Genomic DNA, 22,126 nt, shown 5'->3' with positions numbered 1-22,126 from the left:
ATTAAACAAATCATAAATTATTTATTTAATAAAGTTCTTATAAACTTATAAATAATATATACTACGTAATAAACAAATACACTTAAGTAAGTTATTCCTCCCTATTAAAAATTAATTTAATATATTATACTTGATTTTCACCAAAAAGTAAAGAAAAATATGTTGTTTAACATTACCAACTCAAGGTATTTATAAAAGTTTCTATGCTTATAGTATTATCAATCCTATAACATGGAACTAAAGAGATTCTAAATTCCTAATTAATTAATGAGAATTATTTTCAATAATATGTTGCAGCTGAGTCTCAAACTCTAGATCCTTGATTAATTAATACGAAAAATTCTCAATAATACATCACAATTGAAGATATGAGATATGTAGACTTTATTGAATTTGATTCACCCGTTGAATTTGATGAAGAATCGAATTTTGATAGAGATCATATCGATTTTTCAGAAAAAGAACTGGATTCTGATTCTTATGTAGATTGTATCGATTCTTATAAAATAAAGACAGGTTTAACTGAAGCTGTTCAAACAAGCATAGGTCAACTAAATGATATTCTCATAGCTATTGGCACTATGGATTTTCAATTTATGGGGATAGTATGGGATATGTAGTAGGCGAGAAAATTACAGCTGAGTCTCGAACTCTAGATCCTGATTAATTAATAAGAAATTTTTTTAATAATACGTCACAACTGAGTCTCAAAATTTAGATCTTTGATTAATTAATGAGAAAAATTCTTACTAATACATCGCAGCTGACTCTTGAACTATAAATCCCTAATTGGTACATCTATGAAAATTACTAATAAATCTTAAAATTATTTTCAATGTGAATAGAAAAAAAGAGATATTAACGTAATTTTATTTTAAACTTTAGTTAGTAAAAGGTCCATAATCTTTTATATATAATCAACTAAATAAAATTAAAAATATTTAAAAAATAAATAATCAAATAAATTTAAATTAAGAAATCAATAATACGTAAATGAACCGTTTGAATTAAAAATAAAATAATTTAACAACTTGATTTATTTAAAATTCGATTTTAAGTCAATTATTTTATTAAATAAGTTTAAACAATATATTGTTGATAAAAGATGAAAATGTCAGTCTCTCTAATATTTTGGAAGGGGATAGACATAAAAACTTATTTTGATTTAAACGAGCGAATAAAGAATACGAGATAATTTGAAACAGTTTGTCTATCTACAACGAATTAAACCATGTCTCATTCTTGTGATTTTTTTGTGATAATTACTTTGGCTAATATGTATAGATGTGAAATTAAAGAATTATGAATTTTATTAAAAAAAATCTAGAAATATTTATAAAATAGAGCAATTTTATTAAAATCATCCCAGTTTGAAAATATATTGTTCTAAAGGCACAAGCAATTTTAAGTATTTTAAAACAACTTTAACTAAAGGTGCACTATTTTAAAACAATTTCGATCAAAAATATAAGATCCAAGATAGATATATTGTTCAAAGTTGTTCTAAAATGTAACACAGATAAATATTTTGAGTATCAATCTATAAACTAAGTGTTATTTTTTTGATAAATTTCTAAAGGGAAGCATCTTTAAAAAGAATCTTTTAATTTTCTATCTATATTTTTATTTAAGGTATAAATACAAATCCGATACTTATAATCTTAAAAATCTAATTAAATTTAAAGTGACAATAAGTGAGTTAGTTCTCCATGATAAAATATTAAGATTATGAGATTATTATTATTATTATTATTAGAATTTTGAAAAAGAAAACAGTGAAAGAGGAAGGGGTAAAATGGGAGTTTAAAACAAAAGGCAAAGTACGAAATGACGGCATAAATGTACAATTGTTTTTTAAGTAAATAAAAAATTAATATTAAAAATTATTTGGATATAATATTAACTCGCATATTAGAAAGATCTATGCATAAATGTGAATATATGAATACTAACTCAAACCAAAAAAATTTATAAAACTATCTAATGTAATAAAATTGTGAAAGATACAATGAGTAAAATACTCACGTCAATATAAAATTACGAAGAAGATTGTACATAATCTTATCCTATTTCATAAGAAACTACTTGACCTCCAATGACAATCTCACTGTTACAATAAAACTCCTCTTTACAAAATAATTAAAATTTAAAATACTCTTATTTTAAATTATAAATCATAAGACTATTATCAATAAATTATAAATATATAATCAAAACAATATCATCTTTAGAAAGAAAGAATTCAAGCTTACTAATAATTCACTTTGTTCCGAATTTAAGTTCTTTACTTGTAAATACATGCATAATTTAAAGTAAGAAGAAATCATCAAAATGAAGCTCAACATATTTCTAAAATTGAATGCCAAGAACACTATTAACAGGAAATCCTTTAACAAAGAAAATGTACTAGAACAGTTAGATACTGATTGAACCATCAAAAATCAAAATATTTACAGTAGCTCTCTAGTTGATGATGCATAAGGAGAGGAGATTATAGCACTTGATTTGAAACTAAAAACAAAAGGAGAAAAAAAATTCACAGAACTTGTGCTAGCCAAAAATGCCTGTGAAAAATCTATCTTGGTCCTCACCAAAACTCTAGAAATGAGGAATAACAAAAGGAGAGAAGATTTAAAAGCTGTGGAGATTTGTGGTCAACCTGCCATTGCTCTGATGGAGCACAAAAAAACTGGCCATGGTGCCTTGAGTTTAGAACCAAGCCATCCACCATATGTACATCTTGCTAAGATTTTCAAGCGAGATGGCTTCTTCAATGAGACGCTGGGCCTGTCCTTCTATGGATAATGGCAAAGAAGGTGCAGCTCCAACCCCAACCATGATTCCTTCGAGGCGTGCCTTGATATTGCTTATGGCCTTCTGAAATATATGAAATGTTGAAAGGGCTTTAAGTGAGGAAAAAATTATGTAAATATGAATTACAATATCTTCTTTCCACTCAAGTTCTTCCCCGTAACTTGAAAAGTGAATAGCAACACACCTTATTTGCACTATAATTTCATTCTTTTTGATTACTTGCAAAATGTATTGCTAATATCTTATTTCCAATCTATTCGATTCTTCTCGATCATTGGCAAGGTGTATTGTAATATCTCATTTTTACTTTATTTCATTCTTCTTGATTACTTACAAGGTTTTAAAGATTTTGATATCCTCTATATACTTTTTTTTTTAAATTTATATATTTTTTCTTATTACAATGTCATAAGAAGAACCTTGGTCCAATGGTAAAATTGTTGCCATGTGACCTTGAGATCATTGGTTCGAGTCAAATATTTAGCCTTTTGTAAATTACAAGGTACGACTATGTGTCATATACCCAATATAATCCGACCCTTTCCTGAGACCCCTCACTGGCGTTAACTTTGTGCACCATATTACCCTTTTATTAGCATGACATAAATGCAATAAAATAAGTCACCATCAATCAAGAATTCTCCTTATTTTGTTAAATAAATAATATTAAGTAATTTTGTGTCCATACAAGTATACATGCTTAAATTTCACTTCTTTCATGTTCAATGTCATAAACGCAAATATGAGAAATTGATTTTATCTCTTTATTTCCTGTTAAGTAGACAAATAAAGTTTGGATTTTATTTCATTTACATTCTTTTCTTGCCTATTTATGTCTAAAGAAACACAATATTAGCATCTCAAAGAATCAAACCCCTATTTCAGTCCAGCTATGTGAGGGAGGAGAAAACTCCCCATCTCATTTCAGAATTTATTACTTTTTTGATCAATTTCATTCGTGTTTCATTTTAAAGAAATGTAGAGAACTTTAGTTGTTTCATCTAAATTGAATATTGAAGAATCAAGGATTTTAAAGTAAAGGAAATCAATAGACCAAACCAGGCTATGTAATCAATGGCAAAGAATTCATAGAGAAATATGGATACCAACCTGTGCGTACGGATTTTGAACTTCCACCCTGCTGGATTTGTCTAATTTTGTCCACTCCACCAAGGGATCGTGCAAGAAAGTTTCCAAAATGCTCATCAACATTTCTCTATTTGTTCTCAGCACTGAAAGGGTAATTTCGCAGACCTTTAAAAAGACACCCTTGTATCCCGTAATACCAAGGCCATCAATCATGTTCTGTACTCAATGACAAAATATGTATTTAAGAATAAAAACATCTTCAAAATAAATAAAGAAATGCACTTAATTCCTTACCTGAGTTAACCTAAAAGGTACCAACTCGGGCTCTTTTAATCGTAACCCTTGATCAAACAAGCAACCAAAATCAATATGGACACAGTCACCGGTAGTCGAGTCAAACAGAATGTTCTCGCCATGCCTATCCCCTAGTCCTACAATGTGGCCAACCATGGACCAAACAGCACAGGTATGTGCATAAGCTACCCTTGCTCGAAACCACGAAGCTGGCTCTGAGAAAGTGGTCAAGAACCATTTGTGGAAAATAGGAGGGAACATAGGGAGGATTTGTGATTTCAACATCTCCTCTTTTGATGTCTTGCACCGGTCATAGATTTTTTTGATTTTAGGATTTGTCTGCTGTCTATCAAATTTGCCACAGGAAGAGTAGAGGTCTTGAAGAATGGTCCGAAGCCCACGTGTATGTGGGACCCACTCCACCATCCCACAATTCTCAGTGAGGGGGATCACAGCAAAGGTGCGGATATATAACTTTCTTCTGCGACTCTCAGGGAATTTGAAAAAGAGACGATTAATCATTGAGGTGAATTCCATCATCCGCGCATCTTTTCGCAAGTCATCATTTGGCTTGCAGAGGAACGGATGTTGTAAACCATCACTTCCAATAAAGACAACCTGCAATTGCAAAATAATATCATTATAGCAAATATTAACTAACTTGGAATGGACATATTATGACATGAGAAGCATTTCCCAGTGTTTTTCACATAACGATCAGATAAAAGAATTAGCTACAAACATACCATGCATCATCTCAATGATATTTTGTCTTAGTTTAGGAGGACGAAACAGTTAGAGAACAAAATAATGTACTTTTAATTAGAATTTTCCACACAGAAACATGCAAAAAAAAAAAAACATGCAGAGCTCAATTGATAAATCCATGTTAGTAATCTTAGTGCTCGGCATTGATTATGCAAGAGAAATGTGAATGGACAAATTCATCAACTTAATTTTGAGGTTGTCACTATTGTTCATCCAGATCAAACTGACTGCTGCACAACTTGCCTTTATTTCCAGTAGTGCACAGGCAAACCAGAAAAATACTCGTACCTTCTTTGGTCGTTGAAGAGAAGAAAGGATTTCAGCCTTGTTTGATATGCCAGTTATCATTGCTTGATTAGAGGTTGAAAAGACATCAAAACTAGGTGAATCTGTAAGACTAGCGTCATAGGTGGGTAAAGTAACAGTAAGAGCCTGCTGGACTGGCAATATGATTCCTAGGGGCATCATTCTTTTCAAGGCACTAAATTCGGTTGAGATATTAATTGTAGACTTTGGTTGTCCAGGATGAAAACACAGCTTAATGAGGTGACCAATCAAGATATCAAATTGAATAAACAAGTCCTTGTTTTCACTTGCAGTTCTTGCAGCTTGTATGATCTGAGAAGCAGCTTCGCGCCTAGCAGCAACTGTTGACTTAGAAACGGCAGCCATCGTCCAAAGAACTTGCTGCGGGTATTCTTGTAGAACTGATGTAATTATGCGCCTAACAATGCGAACTATTTCTTCATTTTCGTGGCAGATGCGAGAAACCAATTGAGATAGCACAGTTAGCCATTGATATGTTGGCAAATCCTTCAGACAATCCCGCATAATACTTGAGATCTGAAAGAAAAGACAGATAAATTATTACAAAGTATAATGTAGTGATGTACTCAGAATGGAACAGAAAACGCAAGTACCCTTGTGAATACTGTTCTCATAGCCTCATTGGTTGAGGAACCATCCCGGTGATATATGCTACCAAATTCAAACCAAAGTGTAAGCAATCTTGGAAGAGCTTGGAACAGGTTCTTGTGCCCTTTCTGAAGTCCATTTGCATAAAACATAAACACATCAGATAACAGCATCCACCATGGCTTCTCTTTAGTAGATGAATTCAAAGAACTACCAGCAGTGCGGGAAGCAACATTATCTTCTTGACGTCTCCTGGCATCAACAAGCAGATCATCACAATATTTTGCCATGAAAAAATATCCTTTTTCCCAATTGGGTTGCAGGTCCCTCACTCTAGAATAATTTTTCATAATCTCCTCTTTCTGCTTTTGACCTGTATAGTGAATCCATCTTGTGTAGAGGAGAATGATTTTAGCCAGATCTCGGTTCTCCTTTGGTGCTTGTATATCGACAGGAGTATTTGAATCTGGGATAAAAGCCTGCAGCTCAGCTATGGCATCATCAGATTTTCTAATAGACCAAAGATGTTTCGCTTTCTCCATGTGGACATTTGGAGCACCAGAGGCATATGCCATTAATATAGTCTGGTGGGCAGTCTCGTAGTGACCAGCAGAACGACAAAGCTTTGCATACTGAAGCCAGCAATTTCCAACTTGAGCACTCAAACTATTCGCACTGAAAACTAACCTGCGGAGAGCTAACAATGGCTCTCTAGCCCAAAGAGATGGTTCTGTGAACCTTAAACAATTTTCCCAGTCCTTGGTCATTTTTAAAAATTTTGGATCATCTAAAGTGAAGGATGTTTCAAGAAATGAACCTTGCCCAAGAAGAGCACTATAATCTTCCAACTCAGAAAGCATGTGAAGTTTCACTATGTACGGATATGCATGGACATAAGAATCCATACCAGCGGCTGCCAAGGGAACAAGTAATGCCTGTTTTGATTGTGCAATTCTCTCAGCAACCGTGAACTGATCTTTGTTCATCATGGCCTGGATAATCTTGGCAAGCCCCAAATCAAATGAAGCAATGCTCTCAGGGATATTGTCTGCTACATCTTTTTCAGCAGAAGAGAGGTACTCATCCATCAGATCTCATCTACCTAACCTCCAGGCTGCCTGCACACCTTGCATGCACCATGTCTTCTTATACTGTGGTATTCTAGAGATTAGACCATCTACATGTGTAACCATGGCTTGAAAGTGGCACATGTTAAGCAATCCATTGAGAAAATCTAAATGCCTTTGAACTGAAGAAGGCTCCATCTGCAAGGCCTGTTCACATAACGTCAGTACTTCTGCCCAATTTCCTGCTTTCTCATTTATTAGAAGTTGATCTTGCAGTTTTGATGTTTTTCTCAAGTTAGCTAAACCAGAGAGGCCATCAGGCTCATCTAAACCACTATAGATCTCCATCAAAAATGATATGTCTTCATCTGCAAAGGGATGATCAGAATCACTTCTTGTGGTGGCTGAATCAGTGGAACTTGACTCCTCAGGCTTATCAAATCTGATTCTCACAGCGACTGGATTGAATGAACCGGACTTCTCTTGGACATGTGATTCAAAATACATCAGTGCACGAGCATGAGCCTGACATCTGAATGCGGCCTTAGCAAGAGTGACTTTTGGAATGGATGCTAGTAGCTCAGATACATTGACCATAGCTTCACTATCAACTTTAAGCCCGAGCACTTTCCTTGTGGCTGAAGAATTAGAAGTCTGAGAGAGAGCAGCAGTTTTTTGTTTAAGATCACCAACCCATTGACCTAGATTATCCAGAAGAGTGAAAACAGCCTGTATGCATACTTCACTCTGTCCACCAGCAATTCCATGCACTGTAGCTCCACTGTGCCCTAAAGCTGCAGCATTAAGAACAGATGAAATTTCCTCAGTTATGCTATGCCTTGCTTCAAGTGTGCCATGACAAACAACATTAAGTACTAAATATGGTAGCAAATAAGCAGCCGTCTGCATATCATGCCGAACAATTCCACGGCATGCACTGAAAATACTGGAGCGTTGACCAGTTGTCTGAGCAGTAAGCTTCCTTATCCAATAGAATATTCATCTACGGAATGACATTGAAGGGCGATAAACAGTACCAGCAAATTTTGAATCACTTACAACAGGAAGTTTAAACCTTGAAGTCAAACATGGTGCAATAATTTCTGTGACATTATTAGAAAATCGTTTCCACAACCTTTGACCCCTTGTATTAATCTCATTCTGCACTTCAACAACAAATGAAACAGAAGCTTCACTTGCAAGATCCTCACTTAGTGATGCCTGACAACCAGCTAGCTTCAGAAGTTCTTGTATAGCCAATGCAGCTGAATCCTGGACAATTGTAACAGAAGCATCTCTGAATGACCTGGCAAGATGTTTGTCAATTAATTCAAAAATTAAATCATCATCAGAGCATTCAATTTTAAAGCGCTCAAGCGATATTCCCTTAAATTTAGCTGGGTCTATTGCACCAAGTGCGCCTAAACAATCTCCGCAGACAAACTTGAACCGTTGGCCAACTGTTGTCCTTGACTCCTCTGCACAACCTCTAAGTAGCGATGAGATTAAGGAACTTATAACATTCAAATCCACAAAAAAACCATCAGCAATAAGAGCAGTAACTTCCTCTCTTCTCAAATTCAATAGTTTGCTGAACTCACACACCATCATATATCTTACATTTAGACTTCCATGATTAAGACCATTAACAGCATCTTGCAACTGATCACGCAGTGATGTTGATCCCCTTGCTTCTTGTATGACTTTGTTCAATGCTGGAAGACTAGGCAACAGAGGAAGCTCTCTAATCTGTTGCTCGAGTACAAGCCGATTCTCAACAACAAAATCTTCCAGGATATGACCAATTTTATCTAAATGAACAGAAGTATTTTCTTTGCATTTCTCCAAACATGGAATAAATGCAGCTACAACCTGTGAGATAACATGTTTGGTGCTAGATGGTGACAGTTTAGCCAGATGCTTGATAAAAAAATGAAAGACTGAGAGTCCTTCAGTTTGAAGTGCTTCTTTATCAATAGCATAGATCAAAAGGACCATAATTTTGGGAACATGTGTACTGAGGTAAGGACCCATCATCTCAATCAACTTTTCAATGCGCTTCAAGGCTTGTTTCTGCAACCAGAGATCTTTAGAGTGAAGCATTTTACGGTCGATGCTATTTAAAAGGCCAACAATATGATTCTTTAGAAAGCTTGGAAGGTCATCAGAACTAGTCAATCTTTTGGCTACTTCTTCAACGATCACAGGAATTCTAGAGGTCCTGAAAAACAACACAAGATTCAGAATAGAATAACAGGAACAGTTTGGAATGATAAAACAATTATCTAACGACTACTATATGATATTCCAATGTCAAAATGAATACCTCAGTTCAGTCTCATCCGTTTCCCCTTCACCAGAAAAGCATAAAAGTTCATCCAAAAGTGCTGATAAATCAGCATCAAACAATTCTCTGTGGTGAGATCCTGTCTGAACATGATAGAATTCCAAGACAGAGGATAGTTCCTCTTCATCCTCACGTAGAAGTGTAAAAGCGAGTACTTTAGGCAGCCATTTGACTATTAATTGCACTACATCAATCCTTAGATGGCTTGCCAATTCATGCAAAATACTAAGTGTCTGATTGTTATCCTTGTGTGAAATGACAAGTTTTGGTATGACAAAAGGGACAATTTTTGCAATCAGTTTGTCAACCTTCATGTCAAGAACAGACTCTGCAAATTCTCTGATTATGTTAGGGCGATTCACAAGCCTTGACAAGAAATATTCATATAATCCATCACGAATGTGAGGTATCTTGGAAAGGACAAGTTCCAATCCTCCCTTATGACAGAAATGTGGAGAATTGCGTAAGAATCTTAATGCAACCATTTTAACTATTTGATAACCGCTATCAAGTTGATCGATGATTAAAATAAATGAGTACAAGAACAGGGGCCTATGAATGTCACTGGCATTCATAATGGCAGCAGTTGACTTCAAAATAGTTACCTGGATTTCAGAATCCTCAGATACTGTCAAAGCCTGATTGAGTTTGTCCACGAACCTTCTCTCATTAGAATTGCTATTTCCTTCCATGTCACTGAACAATATATCAAAAATAGAATCCTCAATGAAGCAACTGATCTCCATATGAAACGCATCTCTGATGCCCTTTGATTTGTGGAGTACTAGGTAATCTATGCATTCATTCCACTTTGGCTTGGTTTTTAACAGAATATCTCTGGTTGAATGCCTCAGAATTCTTGGCAATAATTTTATGCAAACGCCATGGAACTCTTTTACTGAATCATCGTAAAGAAATTCAAAGAATTGAACCTGGAATCTAACAAAACTGTCATCACAATCAAAGTCTCTTCTGTGCAACATAGTCATAGATATGACATTATAAAGTTGAGCTCTATTGTGCAATCCTTTATCACAATGGGGACAGCAAAATCCACTCAAGAGAATATCAGATGTGCAGACCTGCCTCTCATAGTTATCTCCTAAAAACAACTTGCAAGGACTATCCCATAAACATGACATGTAACCAACAGAAAAGAGGATGCTTCTTCTGATTTTGGGACTTGTATTTCGACCCACTAATCTGCAGTATTAAAAAATCAATAAAAAGTCTAATATAAAATAGGATGACAAACATAATACTTATTAAATAAAAAATATTTTTGATTGTTAATAGAATATGTGATTAATAATAATATGAATTAAATTATATTAGAAAAGCTTCTAGTAAAAAAGGTTTGTGTTTTATAATCAATTTAAGGAGAATCTTTATCATTGAAATCAGGGAAAAATAACTTTAACCCCCCTATATTTTATATCAAGTAACATTTTGCCCCCCCCCCCCCCCACAGCATTTAACCGCCCTTTGACCACAATCCAATGTGAAAAAAATTGTAAAAGACAATTATGTCCTTGTCTTATTTATTTATTTTTTTAATAATTTTAAAAGAATAAAAAATATATTGAAGTGACCTTTATATCCTTGGATAAAAAACAAAAAGAAAAAATTAACAAGGCTAACTAACAATTCAGATCATGCTTAGCATTCTCTCACAGCGAAAAAAAAACAAAAGTTTACCTTCTAAACCCCTAAAAATATCGAAGAGAGAGCCGAAAATTGAAAGAGAGATCTGTCTTACAATCTTGGAAGATTGAGTCGAAGTGGGAGATTTTCGAAATTGACACCGTTTGTGTTTTTCCGGGAGAAAATATCCATTTTTTCAGGTATTTATAGAGTTAGGGTTTGAAGCACAGTATACGTTGATGCTATTCTTGGCTATTGATTGTGTAAAAATGCATTATATTGAATTTCTTTTGATTGCATGATTGATATCAGTGATATTATGATTCCATTCGATTAAGTACCTGATTGGCTTAAAATATATAAAACCCTATTTAATTTTACATGATTACAGTGGGTTGAGTAGAGTACATGTGTGTGGCCATGAAGATCATGATATGAAAACGTTGACATGTGTGTGGTCCATTCTCCATTACTGTAAAGTTTCATTTATTTATTTTCCAAGTTGTCTATTTGTCTATTTCTCCAATGGTTTTTTATTACCTATGGTATGTCATTTGTCTATTTGTCTCAGATTCATCACTAATTTTTGTTTCACTTTTCCTAGTTCTTTGTATCAGTTGGATGCACAAATACAATATTTACTTTAGAATTGCACTACGGTGGTAAATTTCAGCGAAAACATGATGATTGGGAATATGTTGGAGGTGAGCTGGTCTTTATAGAAAGAGTTAATCCTGATTATATGTCAGTGTTAGAGTTACAAAATGTGTTAAAGCAGATGAGGCGCCCTGTACATATTCCTATCTATTTTAGGGGCTCTGGTTCAGAACTCAAGAAATTAAGTGGGGATGACTGTGTGCTTGAAATGTTTGGCTTTTATAGGGATAAACCTCATATTAAGCTATACATAGGAGACTTGAAAGATGGGTTGGAAACACTCTGATTGGTATGATGTTAATGAAACTGAGACTATTGTAGGCATCCCAAGCAATGCTAATTTTGCTTCTCAATGCATGTATACTTTAGATAGTGAGCAAATTTTAAATCAGGAGTCAACACATGTAGGTCATGAAAAATACCAGAATATTTGTGGATCCAATAATGATACTGAAACTGGGGGTGTAAATGAGGATTTAAGAAGTGAGGATCTTGATGATACATATGTAGGACATTCTGATGCTTTCACTGATGATGATAGTGACATAGAGTACTTTCTAGATGGTGATAGTTTAAGTGACCATTGCGGGATTGATAAAGAAAGTGAATCAGCTAACAGTAAGTTAGGAGAATATGCTGAATATGCAAATCTAATTTCTGGTGTTTATTCTGATTTCACATTTACGAAGGTAGATGGACAGTTTGTAGAGGCAGATCAAATTAGTGATGATGAGAAATTAGAAGAAGTTGTTCATTCATCCGATGAGGAAAAATGCTATTGAGTTCCCTGAGTTTAATGAAGAAAGAGATACGGATAACCCTGAGATGACTGTGGGATTAATTTTTCCAAGTGTCCATATTTATAGAAAGACACTTAGAATGTACCCAATTAAAAAAGAGTTTGAGATAAAACTGACAAAGAATGAAAAGAACAAAGCGTGTGGAAAATGTAAAAAGGAGTGTGGATGGAAGATTTATGCTAGCATTTATAAGAAGTCAGCCTAAATTCAAATTAAATCAATTGTTGGGACTCCACACAGGTGTAAGTGGTCATTTAGAAATAGGAATGCCAATTCCAAATGGCTAGCCAATAATTTCATAAGAGAGTTTGCTGATAACCCAAAATGGAATGCTACTAGTTTCAGAAAGGTTGTGAAAAGAAAGTTTAGGCTACATGTGCAACCACGGCAGGCTTATCGGGCTAGACAACAAGCATATAAAATAATTCAGGGTGAGCATAAAGATCAATATACCAGGTTGTGAGATTATTGTGCTACATAGTTGAGAAAAATCCAGGGTCACTGCCATTGTACAGTCTAAAATTACAGTTGTGGGTAGAAATCCAGTATTTCAAAGACTGTTTCTCATGTTTTCTGCACAAACACAAGGGTTCTTGGAAGGGTGCAGACCAGTGGTTGGCCTAGATGAGTGTCATTTAAGGGGAGTTTTTGGAGGCCATTTATTACATGCAGTGGCAAGGGATGCAAATAATCAAATGTACCCACTAGCTATAGCATCTGTGGAGTTAGAGTGCAAAGATAGTTGGTCTTGGTTTTTGGATCTGCTATCACAGCAAATTGGCTCACCAATGGATAGGGGGATAGTGTTCATTTCTGACCGACAAAAGGTAGTTCACAGTTCTATAATAATATGCATATTTCATTTGCATTATCCTTTAGTATGATGTTAACATATTATTTGACCCCTTTTTTTTCAGGGGCTGGTTGAGACCTTTGAGGGAATGTATCCAGGTGTTGAACACAGATTCTATGCACGAGACTTATATGCCAATTTCAAACTGAGGTTTAAGGACAAGATGTTGAGGAGCATACTTTGGGCTGCAGCTAGAGTTTATACACAAGCTAAATGGGAGCAAAAAATGGCTGAACTTGAAAATGTTGATCAAGAGGCTTATAAGTGGCTTTCTCAAATTCCTTCTCAGTTCTGGGCAAGGTGCTTTTTTGGGACGCAAAGTAAGTGTGATTTACTTAGCAATAACATCAGTGAGTCATTCAACAAATACATAAATGTTGCTAGAGATGACCCTATTTTAACAATGATGGAGACAATTAGGAGAATGATAATGTGTAGGTTTCAAGAAAAAGAGAATGGATTAGTAAGGTGAAAGGGAATATTTGTCCTAAGGAATAAAAATTGAGGAAAACTGCAAGAAATCTAATGATTATGATGTTTTGTATGCAGGGCAAGGGGTGTGGGATGTCAAAACCTACAATCAAAACTATGTTGTTCATTTAAATAGGGCAAGTTGCACTTGTCGAGAGTGGGACATAACTGGAATTTCTTGTCCACATGCATGTTCTGCATTACTCCATTCACAGAATCTGGAGCTCGAAAATTATGTGCATTCCTATTACTCTGTATCATTTTACCAAAAATGCTACCAGCAGTTGATCATGCCTATACCAGATCGCAATTTATGGGTTAAATCTAGTAGTGAACCTATTGACCCACCTCTTACTAGAAGAAAGCCAGGTAAACCTAAAAAGTTAAGAAGAAAGAGTGCTGATGAAATTTGCCAAAAGAAAGATGATATTGAGAGGGTAACAAGGAAAGGATATGCCAAAACCAGCTGCAATTGCTTACAGCAGGGACACAATTTAAGATCCTGCACAAATTCCACACATCCAAACAGCAAGTTGATGAGGAAGGAAATTCAACAGGTATCAAGTTCTTAAATAATTGTTAGTTTGCTTTTGCACAATCATCTAACATTTTTGTTTTTCTTGGATGTGTAAGATGGTGCTAAGTGTTGAAAATCAAGAACCTCAAGGTGATGTCAATTCGAGTGGAGTAGAAATTGAGAGGACACATAAAGGAAGGGGCAAGGTTAGTGTTGGAAAAAAAAAGTGTAGGAAGTTCTAGGAGTAGAGGAAGGGGAAGAGGCAGAGGAAATGCTGAGATTTGTGGCCAAGATGGTGAAGGGGGGAGAAGAAAGGGGAAAAGCATAGGCAATGGAAGGGGTGTTAGCAAAGAACATATTGGGAGTTTTAATAGAGGTTGGGGGCAAAATAGTAGGCCTTTGAGTGGTATAGGAGTGTGGAATGGAATTGGATACTCTAATATGCGTACATTTGTGGCTTTTGACCAGGTAAAATCCACTAGTTTATCAATTTTTCCCATTTTACAAATATGGAGACATTCTAATTTTATTGAATTTTGGAAGGAATTTGACTATTTTCAAGGAGGTAGTGTCACAAGTGGGGCCAACAATCAAATAGCAGGGACTAATGAAAATCCTCGAGTATGTTTCTTATACACATTTACTTAGCAATTTGGTTATCTAGTTTTTTAGATCTATGAGCGTTACATTATCTTTGTTTACAGTTTATACACTTTATTTTTTGTAGCTTCAAGCACATATGTCTGCGCGTGGTGAATACTTATTGTCCACTCAACAGTCATCAAGTGGAATGCATTTTGTCAGGGATGTTGGTCCAGAAAGTGGAGAAAATATGTGATCTATTGTTTCTTTAAGTTATTTTGCATGCAAGTTTCATAATTTTGAACAATATTATGGTGTGCTTATGGATTATACTTTGTGAAGGCTGTACCTTCTAGATGTTAGATTCAATACATTAACTTTTGGTTTGTCTCCTCATATCAAGGCAAATACTTGTAGCAGTTTGCCTTCTTTTGTGAGGTACAACTAACATAATATAGGTAAAACAATGCTAAAGTTGCTAATATGAACTTTTTCTGTCTAGATGCATTTTTCTCAGTTTTTGTCAAAGCTCTTTTACAAATTTTCTCACATTTGGTCAATTCAATGTGTTAATTTTCTTCGTTTTACCCAAGGATATAATAGTCAATTCAATATGTTTTTTTCCTCTTAAGATTATTATAAAAAAAATATCAAAAAGAGAAGGGCACAATTGTCTATTACATTTTTTCACATTTGACTTTTGGTCAAAGGGGGTTAAATGTTATTTTTTAAATACAGAGGGGTAAAATGTTACTTGATAGAAAATAGGGGGTTAAAGGTATTATTAAAATATCGTGTCATGCCGAGCCAGTCGAAACGAGTGAAAAATTTCGTTGCAACCGCGATCGACACCGACACGACTCGACACCAGGTCTAGTAACAGCCACGAAGGCGTTGTGTGACCTTGCGATGGCCACAAAAGGCTTAGTGACCCCCACGACCGAGTCGGAGGGAGTCTTAATTTAAATTTAAGTTGATAATCTTAATCAACTTCGTAACTATGAAAGGGATAATCTAAAAAGGCTAAATTAAATCCTAACAAAATTATCTAATAAACTATATATTTTATTTATTATAATTTTAAAAAATAATTAATTAAATCATCAGAGGGCTCACACAACCCCTCAGTCAACCCACACAGTTACGTCGGCGAGTCCCGCGAGCTGGATTGCATGTCAATGTCTTAATTTTTAATTAAAACTTAGTTTAATAATTTTAATTAACTCCCAGCTATAGTAGGAATAATCTAAATAGACTCTATTAAACCCTAATAAAAATATTATATTAATTATATATTTTATTTATTTTAAGTCTAAAAATATATAATAAAATTTATTTAATTATCATATGTATTTTTAAAAAAATTCTAATATTTTTCGTTTTTTAAATATTTAAGTTAAATTTATTATTTTTATTAATATATTCTATATTAAAAAAATACTGAAATAATATCGACACGATACGGTACCGAAAATTTATTATTCGATCAAAGTCCGAAACTCTGATACGAAATTTTAAACCAGGGTGTAAAAGCAATTGAAAACAAAAAGGTTGATATTGTAGTAATAGTCCATGTTTGCCCAAGCCTAGGAACAAAATGCATACTGATTAAGAAATTTGGAACTAGGAATCATTTTGTTGGGAGTTGGAACAACCAACAACAACTTCAATCCATATTCCATAGTTAGGAAAGCACCATACTTTATCAAGAGTCTTCTACCGTCAATGTCTACAGAACTAATTCCATCTATTGGCCATTCGAACAAAGGTTAACTGCCTCCACCTTAAGTGATCAACAACTGGAATAATTTAACCATGTGGGGACAATTAAAGTAAATAAGCTCGTCCCAATAAATTGTAATAGGAAGACCGAGTAAGCATACATATTAGGGAGTTTAATAACATAACAAGGAAATAGAGAAAAAATACAAAAGGACAGAGAAATCAACAGACAAAACCTTAATTCAGGGACAGCTTGAATCTCAAACATTATAAGGCAAGAAATATAGTCCGAAAAAACATGACAGCTTAAAGGCAGAGGTTTGAAATTGAATAAGAGACAAGTAATATGCAGAATATCATAGGAAATTTTGACATGGATGTAACATGGATATAGTTACTTCTGATCGATAATGATAAATAGCACCCACTGCCTATTCATCATAGAACATGCTTCTTTAATAATGAAATTCATGAGATACAAAGCTAACATGTAGAGCTAGAAAGATGATATACTTAAAAGGAAAGAAACAAGTGTTTGCATCAGGAAATGTCCATATATCAATTTAAAGCAGTAAGTTTATTTCTATTCAAGTAAAAGAGCATGTTTTCTGTAAAACATGTGAGTTGAGAAGTCATTAACAATCTGGATGTATCTAGAAAATAATAACGGAGATGGTAGTATGTAGGACTTGGAAAAACAACAGAAATTAGCAAACATTAGGGATTTCAATGAATGTAAGTAAGCAGCATATGTAGTGTCTACTCACTCAAGTTTTCTGAGAATTTTCTCAAAAAATATCTGACCAGAGCATAATACAATGACTGGCATTGATGTGACAGCTTCAATACAAACTTCTTCATCTTCATCATGAATAGCCAAGTCCAGAACTTCTAAATCACTTTCATCATTTAGTTTAGGACCAATCTTTGAGAAAACTTGAATACATAGACATTTAATTTTACCGACTTCACAAGCTTGCTGAATAATAGAATTACAAGTCCAAGGCAATTTCAACAACTCTAGAAGATCTGCATATTTTGGGTATATACAGCTGCTTCTTTCAACATCAGTCAAGAATTCATCGTCTTGGAACAACTTTTCTCGTGACTCGAGATCTGAATCATTGATTAAGAATTAAACAAGTTGGCGTTAAGAAATGCAGATAACTAAACTAGAATTAATAATCAAGGATCAAACTTGATATAAGACACTGTTAATACAATGTTGGCTCAGATGATAATTACAGGAACATGACAAAGTCATTTCTTGGAGAATTAAAAGTACAATTGCAACATAATCAGAAACATGTTGCAGATATACTACCAAAAAAGAAAACAAGATTTAAAGATTACAAAAAATGAACAAATTTGGATATAAAATAGCAAATAATAAGGCGAAAAGATATTGCATAAAAGGTTGTTCTAGACGATAGACGGTCAGCCTAATGTCAGGTGCTTAGGAGGTAGGCAAGGGGCTTAGGCAGCCATTGTTAAAATAATATTGAAATAGAAAATAGAACTATGTTAAATTAAGAAAAAACTAATGTTAACTTTCGTATTTAACAATTGTATCCCTAATAATCTAACATGACAAATAAATAAGTTATAAAGCACCAACCATGTAACAACAAAAAATTCTACATTTCACATTATAACAAAAAAAAACAGTAACAAAATTAAAATAATAATAATAATGAATGAGAAAACAGACAAGACAAGAGTGACTTTACACAGGGAAGAGAAATAAGAAAAGATAATCAAAATTAGTATAGGTCACTGATATTGAATAAAAAAGGGAGACAAAAGTAGTATGGGATGGGAGGCTCAGGCAAAAAAATCTCAAACTATGGGGAGAATTATGGCTATATTAAATGAACTAGTGTCTTGTAAACCTAAGCGAACAGCTTAAGCCTGATTTAGTTAATTTTTCAAAGGACCTCCTATGTATATGGCTATCTCATTGAATGCAGTTAACTATTTTTCCACAAAATTAATAAGGTACATCAGTACATGGGCCTAAACATTAAAAGATTATGCTGTAATGAAAGTAGAAACAGACACTCATCTAGCACTGAACCAAGCACTGCTTCAAAATCTCAGACATCTACTCACATGCATAACCGCACAAAAAAAAATGAATTGCAATAACTACAAAGCTTATTGTATGAGTTCATGATTCAAACTTCAAAATACTTGACATGCATTAACAAACTCTGGATCTTCTGGTAGCATGTTGCTATGTATCATGGGTATGGGTTAGTAATTTCTAAAACTTTCCAAACTATCATATCCACTATCCACAACCTTAACATAGCTTGTTTTGTGTACCAAACAAAAGAACAAATCAAGGTAAACTAAAACTTTTTGTGTGCCTAAATAAAAATGTGAACCGAATAAAAAGAACAGTCCAATTAGGCATGTTTGTAGCCAAGTGTTTGGAAGGAACAGTAGTATTTCAGAATGAAGAAAGATCAGTATATTCAACCTCAGAGTTTAAGTTTAAAAGTCAGGTGAGCAATGTGTATATTATTGTGTAATATTACTTTGTTTCCACATTCCTTGAATTGACTTGTTATGGTTCTATGTTTTTTGCTCCTATTTCCTTTGATCAGTTAATCCTTTTGAAATGCATCTTTTTGTGTGTATCTTCCATCATTTCTTAAAAATTGAAAAATAGGTGATTTCTTGAAAATGTGGTTAAAATTTAACTAAACAACCTCCTTGAAAAAAAACAACAAAAGAAGTTATTTGACTGAACTAACGACCTAAAACAAAGCCAGCAAAAATAAACTGTAGAAACCTAGTTGGTAATTTCATACAATCCAACAAAGAAAATGATAGAATGCTAGGTGGTGCATACCTTGAAGACACAATATGTTGTGAACAGCTTGTAAATAGGTTGGCAAAGCAGATACTAGTAAGCTTGAATCCTTTGCCTGTGCAGCAAACTAAATAGTTGAGAGTTAATAATGGAAAATGAATAAAAAAAATCACAAGTATTGTTCTGCAGTACATTCATCTGACATTGATTTACAAACCTGCTTGCATATCCAAGGAATCCAAGAAAAAATTTGATGGAAAATGGTAGAGGATAAACTGGAATGTGGGTGAGCTGAAAAGGAAAGGCAGAGGAGGCTAAGAGCTGTTATATTTGTTTCTGGTTTTAGTGTAGAGGCTTTCAAACTTGCAGGTTTTGCAGATTCAAGAAACAAACAAATTGATCTCTTCAGTTCATTTGCAAACTTTTTCTTCTCCTCAATATCCACAAGAAAATCTGAAGTCTTTTGACGCTTGCACTCAACAGTAGAGTTGATTTCCATTGACCTTTTGCTACTGATTTGCGGCAACACAGATGACTTTAAATTAGCAACAGATGTGCTAGTATCAACTTCACCTTCTAGAACATAACTGGGAGTTAGTATAGTGATTGCTGCTCGGATGCATTGAATCAAGGGTAAACAAGGTCTTTCTGAACATAGCATCCTAACAAGAAGTCTAGGTTCCCAAATTTGCGGATGGCAGCTTTTAGCAATTCTTGTATAGGCACTACACATAGCCAACTGATGAAACCATGTGTCACTTAGAGAACCAAAAATGAATTATAAAAAAATACCAAAGTTAACAGTTAATTGACCTGAAGTTCACGGCTCTCTGTGCTACATATGGATCTAGGGAAAGCACTAATAATCTCATTAGCTGTGGATTCAATAATCTTATCCGAACAAGAAGAATGTAGTAGATGGAGGCAAGCACCCATACAAGAATCATATATTGTGTTTCTGCAAAGATTTAGTGCATCATTAGAGAATTGAACGTAGAACTTTTTAAAAGAAGAAGTGTTGCAAGATAGAGCTTGCAGCTGTCTCAAACAAACGAGACAGCAAGCTCCTACTACAAACTTCTAACCAGCCAAAAGTCAAGGCTTTGTGTATAGCATTGGTCAGTAAACTATCCCCTTGGTAATTATATCTAAGGAGAGAAAAAAAAAGTTTAGAGATTATCATCAATGGTTGATGAGGGAGCTATTTCAAGTTCTTACAAAAAACTCTCCTACACTACTAAACTACTAACCACATTAACACTCAACTAGTTGACACTGGCGGATTCAATGGTCATTAACATATTCTTGAAGATGTGCTATTTTATTTTTCTCAACTTCTTATTCAATTACAGTACTAATCTCCAAGTTTTTTACATTTGTTAACTTTCAAGTTTGTATAACCTCCATGTAGAAAAGTTAAATGATCTCCCAACCTAGCTTGTGGGATTAATGGGAAGAGGGGTATTAAACTCTATGTCAAGATCAAGCACTACTTCTGTATGCAAAAAGGAGATAGTGTAAAATACCATTTGTAGACAAGAATCACTCTACCTTTCGACATTATTTGTGTGTGTATTTATCAATTTGTTGCCACTTCTAAAAATTACAGCAAGTAGAAATAAAATCTGCACAAAGACTGAACAAAATATCAAACATAAAGTCCATACCTGAATGCCACAGACTTACTTTCATCAAGACACAGTATGCATGCTATTGAACGAATAACATTTTCAACGGGTATTATATCTGCATCGATCACCTCAGTTGTTATTCGTGCAAAGTCAAAACAAGCCTGTTTGCATAAAACCAAATTCCCATAGAATACAAAAATGCAAGTTCATCAGCATGTATACAGCATGTTCATGATAAATTAATTTTAGCGATACCAACATACCATATTCAGAGTTGCATCCCGATAGCACAGTAAAGAAGAACAGACTGAATAAGCAAAAGAAACATTAATAAGCTCTTCCACATGGAGAGTCCCTTCCATCATACACTTGTTAATGAGTCTGATTGTCCATGCAACAAATGGTTGCCATCTAGTTTTATCAGTGAGACCAACCAGTACACCCGGGCCATCCAGAGGTTGGCAACAAACCGGAAGCTCACTAAACGTCACAGGGCACTCTAATATCAAAGAAAATGACTCGCTGAAACACTTCAGCAAAACGCTATCTGAGGTTGATGAAATGTACAAAACATCTGTGAATATAACATAAGCCAATTATAGAATATAGAATGAAATTCTACATGAGAGAGTGGAAAAAAAAGTAGATCACAACGCTTCTAATAATGAAATTGTACCTCGAACAAGGTCCATGGCATCCAAAAAGAATTGTCTGTAGACTTCAGGCTCTCCAGTTCCAAGTAGCGATAAAAGAGAAGTAATTGTCTCAAATATATCTCCATGGCGGGAACTAGAGAAATTGGAACCAAAAGGATTAGTTATTTGATGCTCATTGGAAATGTGTTTAGATCTAAGGTTGAAGATGTGACCTGAAGGCAGGTTCCGCAAGGAAGGGAAGAACACGGCCGACTACTGGAAGTACAACAGCGGCCTGACCATTGTAGAAGACACCGGGGTAGTTGCGAGCTGCGTATGAGAGCAACTTGAGAACCGAGTTAACATCCCTCTCGTTACCTGACAGATACATAACTATAAAATAATAGTATTTTTATAGTATTTTATTTATAGTATAAATGTATAAATAAAGTTATAAAAGAAAGTATTAAGATAAGCTATAAGGACTAATCAAATTGAG

At 34.4% G+C, this 22,126-nt stretch overlaps 2 protein-coding genes across 2 annotated transcripts in view; both read right to left on the bottom strand.

Annotated features, from left to right (window-relative positions):
• Positions 1 to 21,742, bottom strand: part of LOC122047628 (transport inhibitor response 1-like protein Os05g0150500) — a 29,386-nt gene extending 7,644 nt beyond the window's left edge. The window contains exons 1-8 of the mRNA XM_042609023.1: positions 21,669 to 21,742; positions 21,256 to 21,566; positions 21,029 to 21,153; positions 20,175 to 20,319; positions 19,579 to 20,100; positions 19,401 to 19,488; positions 17,508 to 17,656; positions 17,308 to 17,431 (exon numbers count right to left, since the gene is read on the bottom strand). Coding sequence (XP_042464957.1) covers positions 17,308 to 17,431; positions 17,508 to 17,656; positions 19,401 to 19,488; positions 19,579 to 20,100; positions 20,175 to 20,319; positions 21,029 to 21,153; positions 21,256 to 21,566; positions 21,669 to 21,684 — 1,480 coding nt within the window. The 5' untranslated portion in view covers positions 21,685 to 21,742. The remainder of the gene's footprint in view (positions 1 to 17,307; positions 17,432 to 17,507; positions 17,657 to 19,400; positions 19,489 to 19,578; positions 20,101 to 20,174; positions 20,320 to 21,028; positions 21,154 to 21,255; positions 21,567 to 21,668) is intronic.
• Positions 2,385 to 10,491, bottom strand: LOC122047629 (serine/threonine-protein kinase ATR-like). The gene is made up of 6 exons (XM_042609025.1): positions 9,274 to 10,491; positions 5,886 to 9,168; positions 5,254 to 5,808; positions 4,198 to 4,815; positions 3,925 to 4,119; positions 2,385 to 2,877 (listed from the first exon to the last, which is right to left on the bottom strand). The coding sequence occupies exons 2-6, from the start codon at positions 6,966 to 6,968 to the stop codon at positions 2,710 to 2,712; spliced, it is 2,619 nt and encodes an 872-aa protein (XP_042464959.1). The 5' UTR covers positions 6,969 to 9,168; positions 9,274 to 10,491; the 3' UTR covers positions 2,385 to 2,709.
• Positions 21,743 to 22,126: the final 384 nt, after the last annotated feature.

Source organism: Zingiber officinale, chromosome 2B (genome assembly GCF_018446385.1).
Source record: "Zingiber officinale cultivar Zhangliang chromosome 2B, Zo_v1.1, whole genome shotgun sequence".
NCBI lineage: Eukaryota > Viridiplantae > Streptophyta > Magnoliopsida > Zingiberales > Zingiberaceae > Zingiber > Zingiber officinale.
This window is presented reverse-complemented; position numbering and strand designations above follow the sequence as displayed.